Source organism: Sphaerodactylus townsendi, linkage group LG02, assembly GCF_021028975.2.
Source record: "Sphaerodactylus townsendi isolate TG3544 linkage group LG02, MPM_Stown_v2.3, whole genome shotgun sequence".
Taxonomy (NCBI): Eukaryota; Metazoa; Chordata; class Lepidosauria; order Squamata; family Sphaerodactylidae; genus Sphaerodactylus; species Sphaerodactylus townsendi.
Window position 1 is genome coordinate 70,069,169 of NC_059426.1, and position 2,844 is coordinate 70,072,012.

General features: G+C 39.6%; 1 protein-coding gene across 1 annotated transcript; it reads left to right on the plus strand.

The window, feature by feature from the left end:
- Positions 1-409: 409 nt before the first annotated feature.
- LOC125426266 (olfactory receptor 5V1-like) lies at positions 410-1,345 on the plus strand. The gene has a single exon (XM_048484527.1). It carries the CDS (start codon positions 410-412, stop codon positions 1,343-1,345), a length of 936 nt encoding a protein of 311 aa, XP_048340484.1.
- Positions 1,346-2,844: the final 1,499 nt, after the last annotated feature.

Below are 2,844 nucleotides of genomic sequence, written 5' to 3' on the forward strand. Positions count from 1 at the left end.
TTGTTGGTAGCCATTTAAGGCAAGCTCTGAATTGGACCAAGTTTCTTGTAAGGCTATAAACGTAAATTTTTGTAGATAGGTGAGGAAATCACGGTTATCGCATTTCTTGATCCATCCGGCTATATTCCACGAGATGAGGGAAATCACATCTCTTCTCTGACTTGGATTTGGAGATACTTCCCCCCATGCTGTGTTGGTCCCAGATTGGCTAAGAGATTTTGATAAGGGTTGGCGTCACTGAGATTGGTCTATGGTTGTAATTTCGTGGTCATCTTGGACCACACATCCATTACCTTGTAGCCTAATCGGGTCTGGCACTGAGAGAGAATAGAATACTTTATTTGAACAATTGTACATTGTTTTCACTGTATTTCAGCTATTCCAGATGATCAATCTTGTTGGCAAGAAGATGGAGAAGGCCAACCTAACAACCATGAAGTACTTTTACCTGACAGAACTGTCTGATCTTCCAGAAGTGCGATTTTCCCTTTTTGTGATGATTCTGCTGATCTACTTAATCACTTTGGCAGGGAACAGTGCTATCCTCATGGCAATAGCAACAGATATTCGCCTCCAGACGCCCATGTACTTCTTCCTCAGTAATTTGTCTATGCTGGATGTTCTTTGTCCAACCGTCACAGTGCCAAAGATGTTACAGATATTCCTGTCTGAGGATAAAACCATATCATATTCTGGCTGCATGCTTCAGCTATTCTTTCTGATTTATGTGGTGGGCACTGAAGTTTTCCTTCTAGCAGTGATGGCATATGATCGCTATGTTGCCATATGTAGTCCACTGCATTATACAACCATAATGAGTAAAAGATTGTGTGCTCAGCTGGCTGTTGGGACCTGGATAATTGGGTTTATTAATTCTATGATTCACACTTCTCTGACCTTTACATTGTCTTTCTGTGGGCCAAATAGAGTTAACCAGTATTACTGTGATATCCCGCCAGTTCGTGCCCTCTCTTGCTCATCTACCTACATCTCTGAACTAGTCCTTCTTCTTGTGGCTGGTATTTTAGGAGGTAGTGCTTTTGTCATTACCCTGATCTCTTACATCTATATAATCTCTACTATCTTGCAAATGCCCTCTACTGAAGGAAAGCAGAAAGCCTTCTCTACTTGTGGTTCCCACTTGGCTGTAGTTTGCCTGTTTTATGGGACCACCATTGCCACATATGTTCGTCCCACCTCTACCTATTTGCCCAAGCAAGACAGGATTGTTTCCATGTTGTATGGAGTAGTCACTCCCATGATTAATCCAATGATTTACAGTCTGAGAAACCAGGAAGTTAAAAGGGCCTTGATAAAAGCATTTAGCCTGAAATTTTTTTCATAAAAGTACCATACCCTTGTCTATGATCTATCAAACCCTTGCCTATGATCTAAATGCATGAGGAAATTATTTTGTAAGCCACTAAGTTCCCTATTGTGGAGAAAAGTGGGTATGAAAGAAATAAAATACATACATAATTTAGCATAGGCATATCTAATTCTTGAATGTGTCCTTGTAAGGGAAGGGGGTGCAGTATTAGTCCACCCCAGCTAAGGTCACAATCCCTTTATGTAACAAAGAACAGCCTCAAAAGGAGAAAGAGAAACAGTTTCTTTCCTTCTCAAGTGCCCCGCATAAAGAGATAGAATTGCTTTGCTACCTATTTAACTAGAGGCTAAGTGGTGACCTGGTATATGGGTTCCAGGTAACGAGCCAGCCATAACTTGAGGTAAATAAGGCAAACCTTTTGGAGAAGAAGGGGTTCTTATGTATCAAGAAGGTACATATCTACTTTAATTCACTATTAAGATCAATTCTCAATGGATACCGCCATGTCAACTCAGATTGGATGCTACTGGTAATAAGTCTCTCCTGTTGGAACTACTTGGTCAGTCCTTTTTGAAAAGCTATGGAAATATTTTCTTATGTCAGGATTTTGGAATATAAACAGTAGAGATCTGCTACTTTCAAATGATGTTATCTGCCTTGTGCTGATCTGTATGTCAAGATTGTTTGAAGTTTTAATGTTTTAAATGCTAATATTTTATAATGTAATTACTATATTGTATATCCTTTGAACCACTTATGGGACTTTAATTTTAAAAGGCCATAATTTATTTTAAAAGGAAATAAATAATATAAGCATACAAAGCTAAGGGTGGAATATGATGAGTGTGACCAAAGTAGTAGCTCATAAGCCCTGGTAGCCAAGAGGATTTGTTCTAAACTTTTGGATATACCTTTGTTTTTAATTAGTTATATTATGTGTCCTACTGTTGTAATACTTGGGATTTTTCTGGAAAGTGGAGCCCACCCTTATTCATTCATAACACTAGGTACACTGTGCTGTTCTATGTGGATTTGATTGAACATTTTACACTATTCTTGATCATTTACAGTGTTTGGTCCATCCGTTAGATCAGGTGGACCAAACCTCTTTATGAGATGATCCGCCACCGACATATACCCCATTTTATCTATCGCTTGATGTTTGTATTCTGAGGTGATTGACTTCTGAGAAGTGCCAGACAGTCTCCAGAGAAGAACCTTGATGGGAATGGATTATTATCATCTATATATATAAAAAGCAAACCGTGTATTTGTTAGTGATGGTATAACTCAGTAACTGCTGGGCCAATTCCTCTGAAAATTCCCAGCCACTGTAGTCAGCCAGGTGAGAGTGTTTTTAGATGTTCACATACCTGAAATTTCACACCTGGCCCAGGTAAAATGCCTTTTTCCTGGCACTCAATGGTGGAAGACATGCAGCTGCCCCTTGAGTGGAAGTGAAACACATATACATACATACACATGAGGGAGAGGGAAGGGAGGGAGGGGGAGGG